This window comes from Chaetura pelagica, unplaced genomic scaffold (genome assembly GCF_000747805.2).
Source record: "Chaetura pelagica isolate M959 unplaced genomic scaffold, ChaPel_1.0 scaffold1366, whole genome shotgun sequence".
Lineage (NCBI taxonomy): Eukaryota > Metazoa > Chordata > Aves > Apodiformes > Apodidae > Chaetura > Chaetura pelagica.
In genome coordinates this window covers 1-23,187 of record NW_009953581.1, presented here as the reverse complement: position 1 = coordinate 23,187, position 23,187 = coordinate 1, and the positions used below count along the sequence as shown (strand labels likewise).

Sequence of the window (23,187 nt, the reverse complement as noted above, 5' to 3'; positions counted from 1 at the left end):
TGAGAAGTGCAACCAGCAGTGGGAGAAAAATAAAGGCCATTTCCACTGTCTGCCTTGTCTTGCCATCTGGGAGCAGCTGCTGGCTTCCCACCAGGGGGCTGCATTTTGATGACAGATACAAGAATTACACTGACCAGCTCATCCACTTCATATCTGACTTCTTTCTGCAACCCCTGTTCCCTTAAGTCACTCACTGCATTTGATGAGAGCCCTTTGTTTTGATAACTTCTTCCCCCTCACCCCTCCATGTTTCAGCCCTTGGCAGAACTGCACCCAAATTCACCCAATGGTTTGGGTTGGAAGGAACCTCCAAGATCATCCAGTCCCAACCCCCTGCATGGGCAGGGACACCTCCCACCAGCCCAGGCTGCTCCAAGCCCCATCCAACCTGCCCTTCAACACTGCCAGGGATGGGGCAGCCACAGCTTCCCTGGGCAGCCTGTTCCAGCATCTCACCACCCTCACAGGAGAGAACTTTTTCCTGATGTCCAGCCTGAATCTCCCCTCTTTAAGCTTCAGATCATTGCCCCTTGTCCTCTCACTACACACCCATGTAAAAAGCCCTACCCCAGCTCTCTTGTAGGGCCCCCTTCAGATACTGGAATTACTGAGTTGCATGAGGGTGTAGAAATTCAGTCTCCTCAGCCTTCCAAATGAATGACTCACTGAGAAGCTAGGGAATAAACCCTTCCCACTGAGGGAAACAGCAGAAGAGCCAAAGAAGTAGCTGAACACATAGAGACACCCTCCTGACCAATACCTAGTCCAGGAGATGGCTCTGGAGCCAGCTTGGGCTGTTCAGCCATTCATCACAAAGTCATGATATGCAGCAGAAAACACCACATGGAATTGATGTTTCTTCCTCAAAAAATAAAAATAAAGTCTTCATATCCCCTCTTTCACAAAAGACCTGTTCTTTCTAAGTTGGACAAGGCAGAAGTGAACTAGAGAACTCAGCATGGCAACCACAGCTTCAGTGACAAGAATGTCAAAAGTGAATCATCTTGGTGACACCAAGAACTGCCCATGCAAGAGTGTCATTCATCAGATCTCAGAAGTGAAGATGCCAAGTGGTAGGAGACCTCCTACACCAACCATCTTCAAAGCCACTGCCATAACTTGGATCTGCATAGCCTACAGGTTCCAGATCCATGTTGTTGAGATGACACTTCTCAGACCCAAAGGAAGCCCTAGCAAGTTTTAACATAAATCTCACAGGCTGAAACAGCCCCTGAAGCTCCTCCAGCTGTTTGGTCTGCACAAAATTCTCCACCCAAGCACAAATACAGCCTGGGTGAACAGACTGAGAACAGCCCTGAGGAGAAAGAGTTGGGGGTGATGTTGGATGAGAAGCTCAACATGAGCTGGTACCAGAAACCAACCCTGGCCTGGAATGTGTCACCAGCAGCTTGGCCAGCAGGGCCAGGGAGTGGATTCTCCACCTTGACTCAGCTCTTGTGAGACCCCACCTGGAGTGCTGAGTCCAGCTCTGGAGCCCTCAGCACAGGAAGGACATGGAGCTCCTGGAAAGAGTCCAGAGGAGGCCACAAAGATGATCCCAGGGCTGGAGCAGCTCTGCTCTGGAGCCAGGCTAGGAGAGTTGGGGTGTTCAGCCTGGAGAAGAGAAGGCTCCAGGGAGACCTGAGAGCACCTTCCAGTGTCCCTGCTCATGCAGGGGGGTTGGAACTGGATGATCTTGAAGGTCCCTTCCAACCCAAACCAGTCTGTGATCCTTTGAATTGCCTGTCAAGCCAGAAGCACTGGGAAGGCCCCACCCACCAGCACAGCTCCCTTGCACTTTCAGCCCACAGTTCAGGGAGTTGGCAAACCCAGTGACCTTAGGCCCTTTATAGGGTTTCCACGTGTTCCTTGAGAAACACCTGCTTTCCAACTGCCACACCAACAGTTTGCTGCCCCAAGCTGCAACCCTGAACCCCAAGAAGTGCCAGAGGCAGGATGGGTGGGTTTCTCCAGGCAATGCAGCAGCAGCTGGTCAGGAAGCCTGTGTTGCTTACGTCAGCTGGAGCACCTGGTCCTCCATCAAGGAGATCAGAGGGCAGATAACAACTCCTGTACATCCAGTGTACACGGGAGGAAACTGGTAGCACAAGCTCTTCCCATAGCCTTCAAGAAAGAAAAAAGCAGAAGTGAAACATCAAGCTTCCCAGGCAGCCCTAACACCTTGTGGAGACCTAAAAGCAGAAGTGGTGTTTGCTAGCAGAGGGACAACAGAGAAATGCAGTAGCACCCATCTGATACCCCTCTCCACACCAAGGTCAGTGACAAAGGCCAGGGCAGACAGACAAGTGGCCAGCTTGGCTGGCTCAGGCTTCCACCACCTCTACCAGGGAAACCTGCTCAGTGGAGCCACAGGGACACCAAGACTGAGTCCTCCTCTCCCCAAAATGGAAAAGATTTTTTCACTGCTTCTTAGGTTGTAAAGGTAACTTACCAGTTGCCATGACAACGAGATTATCTCTTCTGTCTTCTAAAACAGAATTGATCACTTTCCACTGGACCCTTTCAATTAAACAGAGAGGAACATTTAATTTTTGCCACCAGGCATGAGGTGCAAGTTGTGTGAAGCTGCACATCCAGCTCCATGTCAGGTTACAGAAACCCCCCAGGCTGCCTGAGCATGGGCTTTGCTCCCTGCAGCCACTCCAGTGCTCCTGCAGCCAGTCCCACCAGTGTCACACCAGCAGGACTAAGTCAGCATTTGAGGCTGTCACTCAAAGAAGATCACAAAACAGTGTCTCCCATAAGAGAAGACCTGAACTAGACATGAGACACCAAAGCTCTGACCACAGGGGTGCCATCAGAAGACTCAAGAAGCTCATCCTCTACTGTGAGTTACACACAGTGTTGTAGGTAAAACTCCAAGATTTATTTTGACACTTTACTGTGGTCAAAGCTGTTTTATTTTTCCCCTAGGGATTTCACACAGGTCCTAGTTTCACAAAACCACAGGGGTTAGAAGGGACCTCTGAAGCTCATCATGTCCAACCCCCCTGCTGCAGCAGGAACACCCAGGGCAGGTCACACAGGAACGTGTCCAAGTGGGTCTGGAAAGTCTCCGAGCAGGAGACTCCACCACCTCTCTGGGCAGCCTGGCCCAGGGCTCTGTCACCCTCACAGCAAACAAGTTTCTCCTCCTGTTGAGGTGGAACTTCCTGTGTTGTCACTTGGTGCCATTTCCATTCGTCCTGTCCCAGGCACCACTGAACAGACACTGGCCCATTCCTGACACCCACCCTGCAGGTATTGACAGACATTCATCAGGTCCCCTCTCAGTCTTCTCTTCTCCAGACTAAACAGCCCCAGGTCTCTCAGCCTTTCCCCATATGACAAGTGTTCCAGCCCCTTCATCATCCCTGTAGCCTCTGTTGGACTCTCTCCAGTAGATCCCTGTGACTCTGGAACTGGGGAGCCCAGAACTGGACACAACACTCTTACAAAGGCAGAGCAGAGGGGAAAGGAGAACCTCCCTTGCCCTGCTGGCCACCCTGCTCTTAATACATCCCAAGATTCTACTGGCTCTCCTGGCCACAAGGGCACATTGCTGGCCCATGGATCACTTCTTGCCCTCCAGGACCCCAAGGTCCTTCTCCATGGGGCAGCTTTCTAGCAGGTCAATCCCTAATCTATACCTGTGCATGGTGTTTTTCCTCCCCAGGTGCAGGACTCTACACTTATTCTTGTTGAAGCTCATGAGGTTCCTCTTTGCCCAGCCCTCCAGCCTGTCTAGATCTTGCTGATTTTTGTCAGTGGCTTTAAGAGTAGCAATAAAAGTCATCCAAGCTGGAAGAAGGCATGGAAAGTTAATCCTGGAGTGTACAGTGTAACAGAATATACTTACAGTTTAAAAGAAGAATGCCCAAAATATGTCTTCAGACACCTGATGTGGCTTTCAGTTGGTACTGGCAATGATGGATCTTTAGTGGGAGAGAGGAAAAAACTTCATCTGTGATGAAATTTTCAAAAGATGAATCACTGTCTTGACAAAGGTGTCTGCTCATGGTTAGTGATGCCCAGGACCTCAGATTTGGGCAACCCCAGTGAAAAAGAGACATCAAACTCGACGTATTTATAGGCTAGAAGGATTAGAAGGGCAAACAGGCTGCTCAGTGGCCCTCCAGGAGGAGGAGAACATACGGGTTGATGAAGAAGATCCAAGCAATAGGCTCTGTAAAGCACAGCTGCTTGAATTGGAACAGGTTCAAAGTCCTGGAGATGTTTTACTGGACATGCCTTTATAACCCTACTGAAGTTCCACCCCTCAATAACTGACACTGCAAGTGGCCAAGTCTTGGCCCAAAAGAAACCTACAAGGTGATCCTCATCTTGCTGTGAAGTCTGAAGAAACCTCATCAAGATTGGTCATCGTCCACCAGCATTCAGCAGTAGATAGCACCACATTTCCACCTAGCTGTGGTCTGGCCAGGCCAGCAGACACCCCCTGCCACAGCCTGCCTGCTGTTTAGGATGAGCAACTGAGCACAGGACCAACCAACCCATCCCTCACCACCCAGGAGCCCACATTCTCCCTGGAAGCAGCAAGCAGCTCTTCCCCTCTCTCATGCTGTTGCATCCAGACACAAGGTCCACAGCCTAACTTAACACACCATCAGGGACAAAAGCTTTCATACCCTGACAGCCCAATCAAGTCAAGGTGTATTTCTTCCCACATTTCAGCCCCTTGTCCTCATTTGACTTGTCTCCACAGAGCCAGCCCCAAAGTACTAGGTCAAGATCAGCCCCAAGCCAGAACTTCTTAAGAATTCTGCCATGAAGCAGCAGTAGCAGGACAACAAACACAAGTGGAGGTACCACCTTTCCCTCTGCTGCATCAACAGGTCCCCTCCAGACCCCCAGAGCAGTTTTACTCCTATTAAGCATTAATAATTCCCACTGGTCATGGCAGGAGCCCAACTCTGTTTTGTCCAGGACACCTGTCCTTTTTTAACTCTTGCCACACAGACCAGCACTGCTTTGCAACCCAGATGAGCTTGAACTTCCTGCTTTAAGAAAAGAAGCACAAAATGTTGCTGTGCTTCCACATCTGCTTCTCTAGACAGGCTTTTTTAATTTAATCATGCACTGCAATTTAACACATACCCAAACATTCCTCCTCCTCTTCCTCAACACCATCTTCATCACCATCTGGTATAATGTTCAATTCTGTGTCAGGAGTTTTCCTGGCTTCCTTGGACTCACTTTCAGTTAAAACTCCTTTGGAATCATCTACACCTGCTAAAGACTGAGAAATCAGGAGAAAAAGTTCTTTTGGATCATGGTAGATGATACAATGCACCTCTCAGGTAACATGACATAGGGACACATGAGTTTTGATCTGCTTATGGCACAAAAAAAGGCCCAGGTCAAACTACTTGATCAAATTCAAATTCCTTTCCCTGGATACCATTTCAACAGCTTTTGTTTCTCCTTTGCAAAAAGGTCCTAGAAATGTTAAGACATGAACATCTTATTTTATACAATCAATGGTTGGGGATTTGGGTTGTTTGTTGTTGGGGTTTTTTTCCCCACTTTCAACTAGATGAAGGCACAAGTTTCACTGAGAAGTGAAAGGGGCTGAAACAAGAACCAGGAGGGATGGGATCCCAATGTCATTCCTAGTTCCCAAAACATGGTGCTCAGAGCAAGACTAAACCCACTCTACTCAAATCAGCTTTTTAGACCCAAATTGCATTTACAGAAGATTGACATGAAGCACTGAGAACCATCCTGAAGGGACCTGGTCCTTCCCTAGAAGAAAATCCATCTTTTTTTCCCCAGACCTTGGGAGCTTCCTACTCACACATCAGCAACAGCCTTAACCCTCCCATGGGTACAAGCACCCAAACACCTCTGACTGCTCTGCTGGAAATGAGCATTTGACTGAATTTACTCAGCACTGAGGGATCAGGAAAAAAAAACAAACCAGGGCAAAGAAGAGCAAGACTCAACATTTAAACCTTTTCAGGCAATAAAAGTCACAGCAGTAAAACCACCTGAGGCCTGTGAAACACAGTCATGAAGCAACTGACCCACAGGCCTGGTCCCTCAGCACCTGTGACCCAAGAGCATCATCATTACAACACCAAAGGTAAACAAACCCCTGAGGAACTCACTTTGAGCATCTCCATTTCCAGTTCTTCATCACTTTCAATGACAGAGGAAATATTCTGTCCATCATCTGTGGAACAGGCCTCCTAAGGAAACAAAAAGTGTCTTCTATCAACAACATTCTCTGTCTACAACCATTCAACCTCTGGACAACCTACAGCCTGTTTCTAGGTAGGCTTTTACTTGTCACCAAAAATAGCTTATTTTTAATAGGCAGATGTGGGAAACTGGTCTTTTCTTCCCCACATAAGTCTAAACAACAGGTTTCAGAGCCAAGTGGAGAGGTTAGTTATCTGAGAGATGAGGATCTAACAAGGCCCTGTAGGAACAGACAAAACCAGGAGAAAGAAATTAGAATCATAAAATGGTTGGGGTTGGAAGGGGCCTTAATGATCATCAGGATCCAACCCCCCTGCATGGGCAGGGACACCTCCCACCAGACCAGGCTGCTCCAAGCCCCATCCAACCTGCCCTTCAACACTGCCAGGGATGGGGCAGCCACAGCTTCTCTAGGCAACCTGGGCCAGGCTCTCACCCCCCTCAAGGTGAAGAATTTCTTCCTAATGTCTCATCTAAATCTCCCCTCTTCCAGTTTTAATCCATCCCCCTTGTCCTCTCCCTCCCTGCCCTTGTCCCAAGTCTCTCCCCAGCTTTCCTGGAGCCCCTTCAGGCACTGGAAGCTGCTCTAAGGTCTCCCTGGAGCCTTCTCTTCTCCAAGCTGAACAGCCCCAACTCTCCCAGCCTGGCTCAGACCAGAGCTGCTCCAGCCCTTGGATCATCTTTGGTGCCCTTCTCTGGCCCCTCTCCAACAGCTCCATGTCTCTCCTGCACTGGGGGCTCCAGAGCTGGACACAGCCCTGTAGGTGGGGTCTGATCAGAGCAGAGGGGCAGGATCCCCTCCCTACCATGAGTTAAGAGGAATCAACCCATATTTTTTCAGCAGGACTGCTATTTACAGATCCTTTGGAAGATCTGCTTTTTATTCATAACCAACTTGGAGATGCTCTACTGCAGAATTAGTCCCTGTACACAGGAAATTCTTTGGTAACATTAGCAACCAAAAGGGGAAATCTGCTTAGACCCTCTTGAGTTTGTGTTCAGGGCATGGCTGAAGAGCAGCTCAGTGCTTCACTAGTTCCACAAATACCTTCCAGACCCTCAGCCTTTCTCCCAGCCCACCTTAAGATTCTCTAAGGAACAGGACTTTCTGAAATCTTGGGGGCAGTTCAGGAGGTCATTTCCTCTGCTGAGTGTGCAAGATTAACAAGGACTTCTCATTACCTCAGGTGCAGCTTCACTGTCCAGCTCCTTTGCAGCCTGATGTTCCAAGATCTGAAGTTCTTGCTCTGTTATTTCCAGTGACATGAAGTCATCTCTGCCTGCTTTGTCCTCAGAGCTGGCTGCAACAGCCCCATCTCCCACAACAGTGTTACCTCTCTCTGCCTCCTCATTACCTCCCTCCCAGAGGGCAGCTAGTGTAGCATCAGAGCAGATGAAGTCACCTTCAAGCTCTTTAGAAAAGTCAGGAATGTCAATTTTTTGTGCTTCAGCATTTGCTGACTCTGCTTCCAGATTTGTTGGAGGGGCACCACAGCTCCTCTCTGCTGCAGATGGAGAGTCTGAACCAAACAGTGTCCTTTTTAAGGCCTTTACATTCTCTGATATTGCAGCCAGTATTTCTGCAGCCCTAGAAGGCAAAACAAGAAAGTTACACCAAAATGCAGTGACTACACCTCTCTTAGCCACAAGCAGAGCTGAGGACTCTAACCTGTTTCTTCAGGGAGTTTGTCCAAAAATTCACATATGAAGCCTCATCACTCACACGCTATTTGCCTTCCACTTGTGGGAGAAGAAAACTGCATTTCTTTACACTGAAGTAAAACCTATAAAAGACTCTCTAAAACCACCCTTTGCAGTATTGTCCCCATACCTGTACCAACTCTCCAGACCTCTAGTCCTCCAAGAGTTGTGAATATTTCATAGAATCAGACTGGTTTGTGTTGGAAGGAACCTTAAAGATCATCCAGTCCCAACTCCCTGCATGGGCAGGGACACCTCCCACCAGCCCAGGTTGCTCCAAGCCCCATCCAACCTGCCCTTCAACACTGCCAGGGATGGGACATTCACAACCACCCTGGGCTTTCCCCTTCTTTGTGGAAGAAACAGATTCAGCCAACTTCAGTACCAAACCCACTGCAATTAGAGCAGTGAGAACCTGTGTTCCTGCCTATAAAGACACAGTCCTCTCATCAAGGGGACTCTGCTTTCCTTCCTTGGAAAAGGAGGCACAAACAACAGAGAGGGCTGTTCACACACCTGTGTTTTGTTGCATAGCACCTCAGGGATCAGCAAAAAAACCCTGCTCTTACAGGTAAGGTAAGAGACAGGTTGGCAAAAGTCTAACCTCTGCAAATGTTCATGCTGTCCAGAAGAGTCAGGAATGAGAGAAGCCAGGTCCTTCATGTCTTCAGCCAGGGAAGTCAAGTGCTCCTTCACACCCTCTGAGCTCGTGTCATCTGTAAGAGGCACCAGAGTTACTGCACAGTAACTGAGGGCTAACATCAGAGACCCACAGACCAGTTTGGGTTGGAAGGGACCTTCAGGATCATTTAGATCCAACCTCCCTTCATGGGCAGGAACACCTCCCACCAGACCAGGCTGCACAAGCCCCATCCAACCTGCCCTTCAACACTGCCAGGGATGGGGCAGCCACAGCTTCCCTGGGCAACCTGGGCCAGGCTCTCACCACCCTCACAGCAAAGAATTTCCTCCTCATGTCTCACCTACATCTCCCTCTTCCAGTTTCAATCCATCCCCCCTTGTCCTCTCCCTCCCTGCCCTTGTCCCAAGTCCCTCCCCAGCTTTCCTGGAGCCCCTTCAGGCACTGGAAGCTGCTCTAAGGTCTCCCCGGAGCCTTCTCTTCTCCAGGCTGAACACCCCAACTCTCCCAGCCTGTCTCCAGAGCAGAACTGCTCCAGCCCTTGGACCATCTTTGGTGCCCTTCTCTGGACTCTCTCCAACAGCTGCATGTCCTTCCTGTGCTGAGGGCTCCAGAGCTGGACACAGCCCTGCAGGTGGGGTCTCACCAGAGCAGAGAGGCAGGATCCCCTCCCTGGCCCTGCTGGCCAAGCTGCTTTTGCTGCAGCCCAGGACAGGGTTGGTTTCTGGGCACAATACCAGCTCATGTTGAGCTTCTCATCCAACATCACCCCCAACTCTTTCTCCTCAGGACTGTTCTCAATCCATTCTCCCCCCAGCCTGTTTTTGTGCTTTCATTTCTACACAATGAAGCTCCATTCAAGCCACTGCATTCCTACAAGCTCCATGGCTGATCAGACAGCTTTTCTCAGTGCTTAGAAACCAGGTGCACAGAATCAGGCCAAGCTTCCACCTACCTCAGCATCACATCTCTACCAGCAGCCCAGTGCACGTGCTCTGGGCAAGCAGGGTCCAGAACAGGACCACAACAGTGTGATCCTTCCCCAGCACACCCTCCAGCTTCCAGAAAGAACTGCCAACACATCTGCTGACTAAACCAAAGCCAAGAAATTCCACCTCATTAAGAGGTGCCATTTCTTCTGCCTCAGACAGAGAAGTTAAATTTCAGCCAGTACAAAAAAGAAATAAGCTCCCCCCTGCCTCTTTTTCAGCCATAAGCTCCATGCAATACTTCAATTTCCTTCTGAAGCACAGCACTGAACAAAAATTCAGACTTCAGAATCCCTTTTCTAATCAAGAATATAATGCTAAGCTGCTCTAAGAAGTGTGGGTCTGATTTATAGGCCTCAAGCAAAGCATTACTTCACAATATGTATTATTTTTTGGCAGCTCTTACTATTTCAATGAGATTTTTGTCCCTGCATCAGCAGTATTGATATTAACTCACTGAAGTGTTTCCAGAAACAAGCTGGAAGGACAGAAGGAATTATTACCATCTCTGCAGACAGCAGAAACAAGCACCATAGCAAGACTGCATTCTTACACCAAGGAGTTACCCAGTACATAACCCAGGTCACCTTAACATCTTTTTCAGCCTGCTCTCTCTGGAAACCATCCCTCATCACCAAGAAGCCAGACAAGGCTGACACAAAGGTGCTATGAAAAACCCTGTTGGGGAATAGAATATTCAATTGTACATTAAATGCCTTCCTTATACCTGCAGGTTTCATTTACCTCTTCTTACACAAAAGAGTGTCTGGTCACTGTCATTCATATTTTTCAGTTTTTGGTAAATTATGAAGCCAGCCTGGAAAAGAAAGGGGGAAAAAAACAGCACTCAGTACCCTGCAGAGAAACAATATCTTAAGAGACTGAACAAAAACCATCATTAATTCAGCAAACCATGGCACAAACACATGGTGGACACCTGAGCTGCTGGCTCATGCCATCCCACAGTCCATGGTCTGCCTTCCTGCACTGCTCATCACCCCCAGGGCCTGTTTCACAGGAGGCAACGTTTCCACATCCTAGTGGGTACTCTCCTCTAGATCCCAGCAGGGTTATCTTAGGAAGTCAGCTGCAAAAGAGAAAGCTCCAAGTACTCTTCTCCTAGTCTCACCATCTGCTCCACCTCATTCAGATCTCTGTGCTCCAAGAGATCAGCTGTGAGCCTACCAAGATAGAATCCGTGTGCTCAATGTTTCCCTTGAGATGAATAAGAAGCTCTACCAGGAAAATGCAGCCTAAGGCTGGGAATGTGCTAATTAGCCTACACACATTCAAGCACCTGAAAGAGGGAATAAAGAGAAACAAGTGACTCCCTCCCCGTGTTCCTGGGAGGCTCCCAAAGGCAGCCCAGATGAGCAGAGCAAGAAAGAAGGATCACCTGGGAAGAGCTGCAACACCTGTCCCAAAAACAAAGCTCCTTTCCTTCCTACTTTGGGGATTCACAGGTGCTAAACCCTCCAGTTTCACACTGTAATGAACTAGAACATGCAAGGTTTCCTGAGTCAGTAAAGAAAACACAGCCCACCGCCCCACTGCCCTTTTTCCACCTACCCTTGTTACAGAAATATAAGCCTGAAGGGCTTTTACTTTCCTCCCAGGAAGAATAATTTTTCTCCCAGGCAGAACCCAGCAGCATCTTGGCAAAGCCCTTCATGGAATGGCAGGAAAACTACACCCGTCACATGGTGAAAAAGCAGAGACTCCCACAGAGCTGCAAAAAATCTCCTGCAACTAAATGACTCTTTTCAGTTACTCCATATTGTGATTCTGCTGCATTAACCACTGGAGAAGGTTGTGTTCCCTCAGAGTTCCTGAATCAGTTTTACCTCCCACACTGTATTTAGCACATCTTTTTCTAATGAGAACAAACAGTTTAAGGAGGATGACCAAAAAACCCAGTAGAAAACTCACCCAGAAGAGCAGACACAGGAAGCAAAAAACAAGCACCCACTCTTCCCCCAGTGATTATTGCATTTAAAATGTATTGTATAAAAAAAGCCATCTTACACCTACAGGGGATGATGACACTGCAAGAACTCCAGCTTACTCCTCACAGACAGTTGTAAAATTCACTTAATTGCTCCATCAAAACTCACTTCCCTGTGGCAACGAAAAGTGAGCCCAAACAGCCACTCCTCAGACACACCTGGTGGTGCCTGTGGTACCTGGCACATCTGGAGCCCAGCAGAACTTCCAGGAGCTCTGCTCTGTGAAGAGGCTTCACTAAAAAGGCAAATCCTGCAACACCAGGAAACATTTAAGAGGTGAGGACCTGACAGCAGCCTCAAGGGTGCCATGAAATGGGTTTTTTTTTCCCCCTTATATATTACATTTTCTACCCAAAACACTCACCACAAAATCCTCTTCAAGTGATCTCACCAACAAGAGCCAGGCACAAGCAGCACCACCTCCAACAGAGAAGATGCCCTGAAGTTCTGGATGAACACTGAGGTTCAAAAACTTCAGAGAGACCAGGAACTGGCCAAGCAACCTACTTGGTGGCATTTCCACATCACAACACCCCATATCCAGAGAAGACCTCTGAGTCTCCCTATGTTCCTTACATTCTGCAGCAGAAAGGCACTAAAACCAGCAGGGAACAGCACACCAGGGAAGGGATTTCTTGAAAGGGGTGGAATAGTCATTGCTCCTGGTACCTACATAGGCATCTGTGGCTGCATACAACTTCTGCTTCTCATTGAGTGGAAACTCTTCCCAGTTACTGCAGCGGATGGACTTATCCTTCAAGAGCTGCTTGCCAAAAAGGTGCTTCACCAGGCCATTTAGACTCCAGGTCTCCTTGCATTTCAGCTGTGGGGAAAAAAAAACAACAACCACACAGCAAAAAACAGAGGACTTGTTTAAAGGGGAAAGCAACTGGAGCTGGCAGAATGTATTGCTTGAAAGGGCAAAGTGTACTTAGTCCCTCCTGAGAAGGGGAGAATTTTGGGGTTGGCAGAACAAACCAGTTTCTCAAAGCAGTGACTGTTCTCCAGGCCAGATTCTGCTCTCATGATGTGAGAAGGTAGTTCAGCCATTCAACAGTTCTACTTCCCTGCCCTGAAACTGTCAGAGGACATTCCTGCATTGCCAAGCTGGAGAGATGGCATTAGGAGCAGGGGAGTCCATTCCACCTGAGGGGGTATTGTCACACTACCAAAACCAGACAATATATGTCTCCAGGTTGATAAAATGAGACTTAAAACAGCAATTCCTTTTTCCTCCCAGGATCCTTTTGTCTTTTTAACTAGAGAAACTCAGTATTAAACACCAGGAATTTATTGGATACCAACACAGGAATATTAAAAGCCTGCCTTTAAGTCTTGTGTCATCTTCTGCAAGCCTGAGGTGAATTGCAAGCAGATGAGCTCAGCTCCAGCCCAGGCTCAGCACCACTCTTTGCTGGGAAGCAGTTCAGCAGAAGCCTCTAGAAGCCACCCCACCACACTGCTGGTTTTAATTGCTTTTGGAATCCTACTCACCAGTCACAGCTGCTACAAGCTATTGTCTGAAGAGCAAGTTTGGGAAGCTTTCCTTCAGACTCCAAGGACCCAGGGCTCACAAGGCAAAAGCCTTCAGCTAATTCCAACTGACAAGCACTTGCAAAGCATGCAGAACTGTTGAGCCCAACAGCAGCAGCAGCTCACCCCCTTCAATCTGGTCTCAAAAACCTACCAGCTGTTCATTCAGGTTCCCCCAGCCCATCCCCCCCACACTGTGCCATTATATACACCCTATTGTTTCTTCTCTCAAGCTTCACTTTCAAGTTTATTTTTGGTTTGTTTTCTCCTTAGCAGAAGCCTTGAGAGCTGCTATCAGAGCTCACACTGCTTGTCTTCATAACAAGTTCTCTTGGGGTCAGATACTGGGATAAAAATCAAGGGAGGGGGGTGGGCACTGAGGAAAGTCTGAAACAAAATAGCTCCTTCTATTGCTTCAGCAAAACAGTTTAATTTGCACAATTTCTAACCCACCAGGAACTGAAACTTGAAGGTGGCTCACATGGGTAGCACTGCCCCAAATGCTGATGACACAACACGTTCCTCTCTCCCCCACTGTGACTTAATTACATAGGGTAGATCAAGCACAAAGGTGTAAGCAGCATGGTTCTGGGCATACAATTAATAGTTGCTGCTTTCCTACCAAACAAATTTAAAACATGCACAGAAGTGCAGGGAGAGACTGAGCACAGGTAAAGAAAACCCTTGCAGACACAAAAGGCAGCAAAGCTAGAAATAAGAATGGCAGAAGGATTTGGAAGGTAATGAAGCTTTTGCTCTCTTCCTTGGAAGTGCTGAAGGGCAGGTTGGATGGGGCTTGGAGCAACCTGGTCTAGTGGGAAGTGTTCCTGCCCATGCAGGGGGGTTGGAACTGGATGGTCTTGAAGGTCCCTCCCAACTCAAAACATTCCATCCTTCTATGAATATGGCACAGATATCAAATGGTATCTAACCAAAACCCAGCTGAACTGGAGCTCAGGTTGTGCCAAATGCAACACCATGAGAGCAGAGACAACACCAACATCAGTCATGGAAACAAAGGTACTTCCACAGCTCCAGCTCATGTGGCAAACACCTCCACAAGGAGGGACTTTCAAGTTACAAAACATCTCTGCTTTATTCCACAGCATCCCCTTACTAGCAGAACTTCACTCCTGTGAAGAGAAAGAGGCCTCCTTTTGTACAGCACAACAACCAGATCCCCTCCCACAACAAAAAGGTTTGAAGCTTTACTTTCTCATTAGCAATGTCAGCCAGTTCCACAAAGCTCTTCAGTCTGATTTCAAAGTCACTCATCAGCTTCCATTGATCTCCCTCAATTCCTACGCCAACCTTCTTAATTGCTTCATCTTCCAGCAGCCTTTTGAGTCCCTTGGGAAAACCTAAAATAGATTAAGCCCAAACATGAGAAACTAAATACTGGAAGATGCCAGAAAGGCTAATGGAAAAGAAAAAAAAACACCCTGGGTTTTTAGAGGAAAAGCCCCCAGAGTTGCTCTGCTTGTGTGACCCTGTGCACTCCAGAATGACCAGCAACACCAACAGGTTGTCAAGTCCCATCTGCAGAGGAGCATGAAGGCAACCTCTGAAATATGCCAATTCATTTCCCATCTGAAAACAAGCCAAATCAAAACATTAACCCTTCCTTAATTCATCTCACTCATCATTAAACCACACCACAAAGGCAACCTCTGGCTGGAAAAGATGATTGGTCAGAATTGGTTACTCATGAAACCCAATGCAATATTATTTCACCATTTTCCACATTATTCCTTCCAAGTTCTTGCTATTTCACATACCCAGGACACAGCTTAAAGAGTAAGCACAGGGAAGCACCAGGAAAACAGCTTCTGTGGAGGCACATGGTGCTCAGTGCTGGGCTGGTCCCACAGTCACATGTGGAGAAGGGAATTTGCCAACCAGATCCTTTGCCAAGCCCAGGCAAGTCAGCCTGGTAAGAACAAACACTCCAGAATGTACAGATGTTGTATTTTGATGAATCCCCACCTGATGGCACAACAATCCTGGATCAAAGGGTATTTTCAAGTTCACAGGGCTGAATAAAAGCAGGCACCTTTCACAGCTGGGTTTCTACAGGAGGGAACAGCCACAGACACTTCATCCTTGGACTAGAGGTGCCTTCTCCTCCCCTCTGGTTTTGTTGCCATTTAAAATTCAGAGCATCTTATTTAAATACACACCTTCAGGAACCCACAGCTGGATACCTGGAATTAATCCCCAGTGTAACTCTAGTACCTTCAAACACACAGGATTTTGCACAAACACATAGTATCTGGCTTTGTTCTGATCTCAAACTTCACCCTTTCCACTCCTGGAATATGTATTTATATAATTCAAGAAGCACAGGGCATCACTGATTTCATTTTTACACAACCATCTCCATGCTTTCATGGCTACCACTGACATCCCAGACAGCCACAATCAGCTGAGAGGCTGCAGGTCCAATTCTAAACATGAAAAAAGGCTGTTCAAAAACACCCACGAGCTGTAGTAGCCTTGGTGCTGTGATTTGTAGCCCAAGGAAAAGGCTGTGAAAGCACCTCAGCCACCAGACAACAGGTAAACTGCTCTGTAAATACAAGTGAGCTGCAGAAAAGCCTGCAACCTATGCAGCTGACTTACTGAACAGGGGATTTTCACCTAAGGATGAAAACCTTCAAGGATGAGGACTTGCCAGTAGAGGACCTGTGCTCCATTCCCACCACCTCATTTCTGCAAAAGTGGCTCTAAGAACTAAAAAGGTTGAAGTTCAAGACTAAACACAGCCTAGAATCTGAGGAACAGGCCACATTTTCTTACAAGTTGGTGAGGGAAAAAAAAAGAAATAGAAAACTTAATATATGTAATTTTTGTCCTCTGTACACAGTTCAAGAACCCTCCACTCTTCCTCCTGCAGAAGAAAACCTGGGGTTTTTTGCAACAAGGCTTAAATCTCACCCAACTGGCTGGTTCTGCCAACATCTACGTTTCTGTAGATCCAATGTATTCTGCATAATAAGCAGTTCCTGCATAAAAGTTGACATCTCACTCAGCTCAGAGTGCATCTCCCCTGAGCAAGACCAGAAATTTTAGGCAATTATTCAAGAGGAAACCCCTGCTCTAACACCCAGGAGCCCACACACCACCATCCTCAGCAGCAACACAATAAGCATCTTCTTTCAGAAACAAAAGCATTTCAGCTCTTTATGACTCCTCTTCCCTTCTTTTCCTCCAATCTCTCTCTTTTGTGCACTGGTACCTTGATGCTTTCCAGATTGAATGGCCTCCAGCAATTAAATTTTCCACCCCATTTGCTATAAATGACAAAGGATTGAACACCAACATTAAAATTACAGCCATTATACCTCAGCACGTGGGCACCCCAGGGAAATCAGAGACATCTCACAGGCATAGTTTCAATCTAACATTCAAACCAAAGGTTATAAAACTGCAGCCTCCTTCCCTCACTCCTATTTCCTCCCCTCCTTTGGAAGCTTTTCTTCACAACCATAATGAATTTAGACTCTGCTGAGCTCCTCTCCCCACAGCTGCACCACACCAGGTATCCAGCATTCTTCCTGAAAACCAAATGCCACCAAATGCAGGTCCTGAGGACAAAACATGCCAGTATTTTTCTTTTTTTTGGAGGTGTTTATTGTTGTTTTTCTTAACTGAAGGCAAATTAAAAAGAAGCACAGCCTGTTAAGTTCAGATCCATTGTTTATTCTGACACTGAATGGAAAGCTCATTATGTGAGCAGCAAATGAATTCTTTAAAGCTGAATTAAAATATTCTTATCCACAGAGAAAAATAACCCTCATGTAAGATCCTCCTGCCCTGGTGAGAACCTCAAGTGCTGTTAAGCCAGCTCACAGTCCTGGGCTAAGGTCCTCTTGAAATACATAGGCAATAAATCCCTTAATTATAGACAGGGAAGGGGAGGAAGGATTTTTATTACCCAGCAGGAAACAGCAGCTATTGCTCAAGGCTTCAGTTTCAAACTTTTAGGAACCAGAAGGCAACTCTAAGTAATAAGAGAGGAGGTACAATACCTGACATGGAAGAGATGTGGAACAAATAACACTTCTCCTCAGCCACACAGATTTGGATCACAGCTATTTTTGCCATTTTTCCTCTGGTATAGGATGGTGGCCATTCAATATCAAAGCCAACAGCAGCCCCCTCTGATAAACTCTGCCTGAAAAGAAATGTGTGTCCTTCACATTTAGCTCTTCTTCTACCAGGATTGAAACCACCCCAGTCACCTTCCATGCAGGGGATGGAAAGTGGCAGCCAGCTCATCTTTCCTCCCAGGCACACAGGACACACACACCACCTGAAGATCAAGACTGGAAGGAGGTTAAGATCCCTGCTGGTCCCAAGAGCTACAAGAAACCCTTCAGACCTTGGCAGATCTGCAGTACAAATGGTAGCACAGCAAGGCTCAGGAACCAGCCAGATACAAGAGGTGATATTCCCTTGAAAACTTCCTCTTTAGTTATCCCACTGCATTGAAAGTTTCATACAGGGCTTTTTTTTTTTCCCCAGGAAAGTGAGCTGTGCTATGCAAAAATGGGGGGAAACAATCTATTTACCTCATTAATTTACTACCTTTTCTTCAAACATGAAGACTCCAGGAAGGAAAAAAAGCCCGTTTTTAAAAAGGGGAAAAAGGAAGACCCAGGGAACTACAGGCTGGGTCTCACCTTTGTGCCCTGCAAGATCATGGAGCAGATCCTCCTGGGAAGTCTGCTAAGGGACATGGAAAATTAAGAGGTGATTGGTGACAGCCAACATGGCTTCACTGAGGGCAAGTCATGCCTGACCCATCTGCTGGCCTTCTGCAACAAGGCTGCAGGGATGGTGGATGGTGGCAGAGCAGCTGATGTCATCTGCCTGGATTTGTGTGAGGTGTTTGACACTGCCCCACATGACATCCTGGTCTCCAAACTGACAAGGCATGGAATTGACAGATGGACCACTCAGTGGATAAGAGGTTGGCTGAATGGCCCCACCCAGAGAGTTGTGGTCAATGGCTCAATGTCCAAATGGAGGCAGGTTGCCCAGGGAAGCTGTGGCTGCCCCATCCCTGGCAGTGTTGAAGGGCAGGTTGGATGGGGCTTGGAGCAGCCTGGGCTGGTGGGAGGTGTCCCTGCCCATGCAGGGGGGTTGGGACCTGATGGTCTATAAGGTCCTTTCCAACCTTCTCCATTCTATGATTCCATACACTTGATTTCTTACAGCTTATACTCAACCAGAAAGCCACTGAAGTTCATGGAATTCTGTAAAAGGCAAAGAACTTCCCTCACAGCCTTTACTGCTTCTGCTGGAAGGGCCTGCAAGGGTCAGTGATGTCACCTCCCACAAAGACCAAACAGGAAATTATTAACTGAGTAGCATAAAGGGGATGCTAACCCAAGGATCCCTTTCACTGGGATAACTCATCATAATGAGGAACAGGTTCCATTGCTGCTTGCGAGCAGCCAGCCAGGAGAGTGCCCTTGTGGCCAAGAAGGCCAATGGAGTCCTGGGGTGCATGAGGAAGAGTGTGGCCAGTAGGTGAAGGGAGGTCATCCTGCCCCTCTGCTCTGCCCTGGGGAGGCTACATCTGGAAAACTGGGTCCAGTTCTGGGCTCCCCAGTTCAGGAGAGACAGGGAACTGCTGGAGAGAGTCCAGGGAGGGCAACAAATGACTGGGGGGTTGGAGCATCTCCCTGATGAGGAAAGGCTTAGAGAGCTGGGACTGTTCAGCCTGGAGAGGAAAAAGGCTGAGGGGAGACCTTATTAATGCCTGGAAGTATCTCAGGGTGGGTGCAGGAGGATGGAGCCAGACTCTGCTCAGCAGTGCCCAGGGACAGGACAAGGGGCAACGGGCACAGGCTGGAACATGGGAAGTGACATGGAAAGATGGGGAAAAACTTCTTTCCAGTGAGGGTGACAGAGCCCTGGGACAGGCTGCCCAGGGAGGGTGTGGAGTCTCCTTCTCTGGAGCCATCCCAGACCCCCCTGGCTGCAGCCCTGTGGGATGTGCTCTGGGCCATCCTGCTTTAGCAGGAAGTGGGACTAGATGATCCCTAGAGGTCCCTTCCAACCCTGGCAGTTCTGGGATTCTGAGAGACATTTGCCACATATAATAAGACAGTCAACATGACCAGATGTTTTCTCTGGCTGTACTGCTGACATCTGGAAACATGGAATGCCCCAAAAGCCAGAAAAAGGGACAGAGTGAAGAGCCAAGTCCATTTCAGAAAGGACTCAACCCCCCCCCAAAAAAAACAAACCAGGAGGGAAAAGCCAGACTAAAAGCTGTTACCTGATGTCTTCTGAAAGAAGGGAACAGTCACTGGCTTCATAGCTGTAAACAATGGAGCCACAGAACTCTAGGAAGGGCAGCCCATCCTCCAGAACACTCCTCTGAGCAGCAGACTTCTGCCAAACAACATTTGGAAGAAGCTCAGTCACCAGCCATCCCCAACCTGGCCACAGAGACGTGACACACAACTGCTGCACGTGGCTTTAAAGCCTCATCCCAGCAAGGCTGGCACCAGCTGCTCCCAGGACACCCCAGCAGAGCCATGCAGGGACAGCCCCCAGCAGGGTGAGAACACACCCTTCTCTGTCTTCAAACCTGCCCCAGTTTCTTTGCTCAGCTCCCAGAACTCAGCCTGAAATCATGGAGGTTGAATTTACCAGCTCCACTGAGTTTGTTTGGATTCTTCCCACCAAAGAGTGGGAAGAAATCACTTTTCCAAGCTCAGGGGAAAACCATCCATTTTTGACAGTGCCAAAAACCCCCTCAACACTACTTCAAGTGCTGTAGCACTGGCACAGCTCAGAAATTTGAGGAAGAAAGTAAGAAAATGGACAGTAATTTATTAAGTCACTGTTGAAACCATCCACATCTGGCCAGGCCAAAAGCTTCTGTCACAACAGCATTGAGGTAGAGACTTCTGTGCATCTGGGGATTTTTCACCCCTTTCAGCAGCTTTCAAAAGTTATTGATTAAATCAACTTGAACTGCAAAACTTCTGGTCATTCACCTGCCTGAGAAAAACCTTCAGGTTGGTGAAAAATAGGCAGGGAAGCTACAATGCCAAGAGCAGCAAATGTGGCTAAAGTGTCACCCAGAAGCAGCTGAAGAAGCCACGTGACAGAAACAGCTTTAAACACAGTTTCAGAAGCAACAAATGGCCTGGAAAGAAGAGATTCAAACAACAGAGAGAGACTTTGCTCACTTTATGTTTGCACAACAAAATATCTCCCTCCAGGTAATGAAGGGTGAAAGTTTAATCAAAACCCTTCCTCCAGGAGCTGGTTGAGGGAGGGAGTCACAGCAGAGAGGCAAACAAAAGCCTTGTTGGTCTTCACTGACATTTTGTAATTAATATCCATGCTGCTAATTTGTTGCTCCCCCTTTATAGAAGGAAAACTGCTGAACTGAGTCTTCTGCTTTTCCCTCATTAATTAGTTTTCTAATTGTCAAAGCCCCTTCAGATGTTGCAGGGGGACGCCCCTTTCTAGGGGGAAATGTTACACTGAAACTGCTCAGACAGGCAGAAAAAGCAACATCCAAGGGACACATTCTTGGAACATGGGAAATTCCAGCCCAATTTTGACAATCAATTAATTCTTCTGATACCTCCAAGCTGCAAAACATTCTGAGATAGGAGATGTGTGAGTGAAGGAAGCCAGAGGGACCTTAACTGGGACAAACAACCTTGCCAGGCTACAACTTGAGCTCTCACATTAAAGGGGATTAAAAAAAACCAAACCCAGTCCACAATCTTGGCAGAGCAACACACCAAAACCTCCCTCAGATTTTTATTTTCCTCACCAAAAATTCAGGATTGGCAGGAAGAAATTTCCACAGAGGTACCAGCAACAGCCTTTGGCCAATCCATGATAGGAAAATGGGGAAAAATCCAATACTTTAACAAGCCAATTTAAGTAGAAACAGCACAAGAGGACCTGCATTTAATTACAGTTCACAGGACAAACCCTTCCCAACACCAGAGGGGCAGGTCTAAACAAAACCAAGTGGTTTTTATTCCACAGCCAACTGAGCTGTCCCCACCTGAGAACATACCTTTTTATCACCCAAAACTCCCTCTTGGTTTTGAGTAAGCATCCACTGTGGGTATTTATCCCCCAGACTGGGAGTTGGCAGATCCATTTCATTCCTTTTTTCCACATTTCTGTCACTTTTGCCTTAAAAAGAACAAGAAATTAAAAAAACAACACCACCACAGAGCACCAGTTTGCACAGGGAGAAGCTGATACTGTTATCAGGCCAGAGCAGATGGTCAGGACACTCAGCTTAAAATTTCTGGGCATGAAAATGGACATTTACAGACATGCCCACATGAAATGGTGGAAAAGTCCCAGGAATTCTGTTCTTGGAAGGAAGCTGAGTCCAGTTTCATGGAGAACAGTGCCTAGAAAGAGAAGATCACACCTCCAGTCATCTCTGGTCACTGCAGCCACCATCAATTGGATTTGTCTGGGGTTTCAAGTAACAGCAGAGGAACCAGGCTCCTAGTTTAACAGGAGGCAGAACTTTAAAAATATGCTTCACTGATAAGTGAAGGCAGAAAAACTCCCATCAAGAACTCTCAGGCTCTCTTTGTTTCCTGCAGACCCCAGGACTGCAGCACCACGACCAAGATAAGAGAACTTCTGGGGCAAACTGGAGCCAAACAAGGCACATGCTGCTAAGCTCTCTGGTGCAGGCTGGGTGATGGTTGAGGTTACTGAGGAATTCTGCCTCTCTACTTGTGAAATAAGTGATTCCCCCCCTCTGCTGTGTCCAGCCCTGGAGCCCTCAGCACAGGAGGGACATGGAGCTGTTGGAGAGGGGCCAGAGAAGGCCACAAAGATGATCCAAGGGCTGGAGCAGCTCTGCTCTGGAGCCAGGCTGGGAGAGTTGGGGTGTTCAGCCTGGAGAAGAGAAGGCTCCAGGGAGACCTGAGAGCACCTTCCAGTGCCTGAAGGGGCTCCAGGAAAGCTGGGAAGGGACTTGGGACAAGGGCAGGGAGGGAGAGGACAAGGAGGGATGAATTAAAACTGGAAGAGGGAGATTGAGGTGAGACATGAGGAGGGAATTCTGGAGTGTGAGGGTGGTGAGAGCCTGGCCCAGGTTGCCCAGGGAAGCTGTGGCTGCCCCATCCCTGGCAGTGTTGAAGGGCAGGTTGGATGGGGCTTGGAGCAGCCTGGGCTGGGGGGAGGTGTCCCTGCCCATGCAGGGGGGTAGGGATGAGATGATCCTGAAGGTCCAAACCCAAACCATTGGGTGATTCTGTGAACTGATCAGCTCCAGACTAAAACAAAACATTCTCCCCAAGCAAGGGCAGCCTATTCCCAAGGCACACCCCCTGGAACAGGAAGGGAAGCTCCAAGATATTTAAGTTTGCAAGCTCAGCTGTCCAGAACAGCCAGGGATTTTTAGCCCTGGCAACTAGAGTTTTCTTTCAGGGAAGCAGAGCAGGATTTCCCAGTTCTGAGCAAACCATGACTGGATAAGAGCTGTTCCAAGCTTCTCCTTGGATTGCTTCTAATGCAACTCAGAAATCCCTCTGGCAACAGAGCCAAACTCTTCATAAAGAAGGTGCCCAACACACTTTAACAACAAAACCAGCCCCCAGCTACCTTAAGGACACACTTTCCAGCTGCACTTCCCCACTAACAAGAAAGTCTACATCAAAATTATGCTGTTTCCACTCTCCAGCACTCAAAATACTCCTAACTGGGCCTGGCAGAATTCCTCCCCTGCTTACCTGCCCACTTCTGGAGCAGCATAACCAACCAACCCCCAGCTCACAGGCAGCTCCAGGGCCACCCCAGTCCCCAAACAGCCATCAGCAGGATGCTTTCCTAAGAGCCATTCCTCTTCCTGGGAGCTGCAAACGCTGCAACTGAGGGAAAGCAGGAAGAGAATCCAGATGCCAACCAGGAAAGGGCACCTGCACCACCCCCTCCCGGGCCTCCAGCAACACATTTTCCCCAAAAAACACCTCAAAAACAAAGGTCACCAGCAGCTCTGGTAACAGCACCACCATATCCCCACCTTGTCAGCCTTCAGCCCAGCCCTTGGGAGGACTAAAAGCCTCGGGCAGCT

At 47.9% G+C, this 23,187-nt stretch overlaps 1 protein-coding gene across 1 annotated transcript in view; it reads right to left on the bottom strand.

The window, feature by feature from the left end:
* WRN (Werner syndrome, RecQ helicase-like) overlaps positions 1–21,246 on the bottom strand; it is a 54,273-nt gene extending 33,027 nt beyond the window's left edge. Inside the window, exons 1-13 of the mRNA XM_009999761.1 lie at positions 21,160–21,246; positions 19,387–19,502; positions 17,126–17,271; positions 14,307–14,455; positions 12,235–12,384; positions 10,300–10,372; positions 8,531–8,642; positions 7,408–7,813; positions 6,132–6,212; positions 5,119–5,260; positions 3,860–3,935; positions 2,453–2,520; positions 2,016–2,124 (exon numbers count right to left, since the gene is read on the bottom strand). Coding sequence (XP_009998063.1) covers positions 2,016–2,124; positions 2,453–2,520; positions 3,860–3,935; positions 5,119–5,260; positions 6,132–6,212; positions 7,408–7,813; positions 8,531–8,642; positions 10,300–10,372; positions 12,235–12,384; positions 14,307–14,455; positions 17,126–17,271; positions 19,387–19,502; positions 21,160–21,246 — 1,715 coding nt within the window. The remainder of the gene's footprint in view (positions 1–2,015; positions 2,125–2,452; positions 2,521–3,859; positions 3,936–5,118; positions 5,261–6,131; positions 6,213–7,407; positions 7,814–8,530; positions 8,643–10,299; positions 10,373–12,234; positions 12,385–14,306; positions 14,456–17,125; positions 17,272–19,386; positions 19,503–21,159) is intronic.
* Positions 21,247–23,187: the final 1,941 nt, after the last annotated feature.